At 59.6% G+C, this 433-nt stretch overlaps 1 protein-coding gene across 1 annotated transcript in view; it reads right to left on the bottom strand.

Annotated features, from left to right (window-relative positions):
- Window positions 1-98, bottom strand: part of TTC21B (tetratricopeptide repeat domain 21B) — a 44,087-nt gene extending 43,989 nt beyond the window's left edge. The window contains exon 1 of the mRNA XM_015823635.1: window positions 78-98. Within this exon, the coding sequence (XP_015679121.1) occupies window positions 78-98 (21 nt within the window). The remainder of the gene's footprint in view (window positions 1-77) is intronic.
- Window positions 99-433: the final 335 nt, after the last annotated feature.

Here is a 433-nt window from a genome sequence, read left to right as displayed (position 1 = left end):
GAAGGAAGGAAGGAAGGAAGGAAGGAAGGGAAGGAAAGGAAGGAAGGAAGAAGGAAGGAGCAGAGTTTCCAACAAACCTGCAGGAAGGAAGAATCCATGGCTGCTGAAACCAAGCGGTAGCAACTACCCGTTGCCAGTGCAACAGGATGGCCCCAAAACGTCAGTGAAAGGTGGAGCTTCAAGCTGGGAGCGACGCTTCGCCTTTTGAATCGCAGGAGAGGCGGGTGGCGGCAACTCCTCTTCCCCCTCTCGAAGTTCCGCAGCCCCGCGGCGCCTTTCAGCGGACTGGAGTTCGGGGCCTCCCACGGTTTTGGCAGCCCGCAGCCAAAGGACGTGGGAGCGAGGGGACGGAAGAGGTTTAACGGGTTGGCGCTGCCCCTGCACGGAGATCGGCTGCCTCAAAAGCCGTAAAAAGCCCTCCGAGCCCGTTCGG

Source organism: Protobothrops mucrosquamatus, unplaced genomic scaffold (assembly GCF_001527695.2).
Source record: "Protobothrops mucrosquamatus isolate PMUCROS unplaced genomic scaffold, P.Mucros_1.0 scaffold1933, whole genome shotgun sequence".
Taxonomy (NCBI): Eukaryota; Metazoa; Chordata; class Lepidosauria; order Squamata; family Viperidae; genus Protobothrops; species Protobothrops mucrosquamatus.
This window is presented reverse-complemented; position numbering and strand designations above follow the sequence as displayed.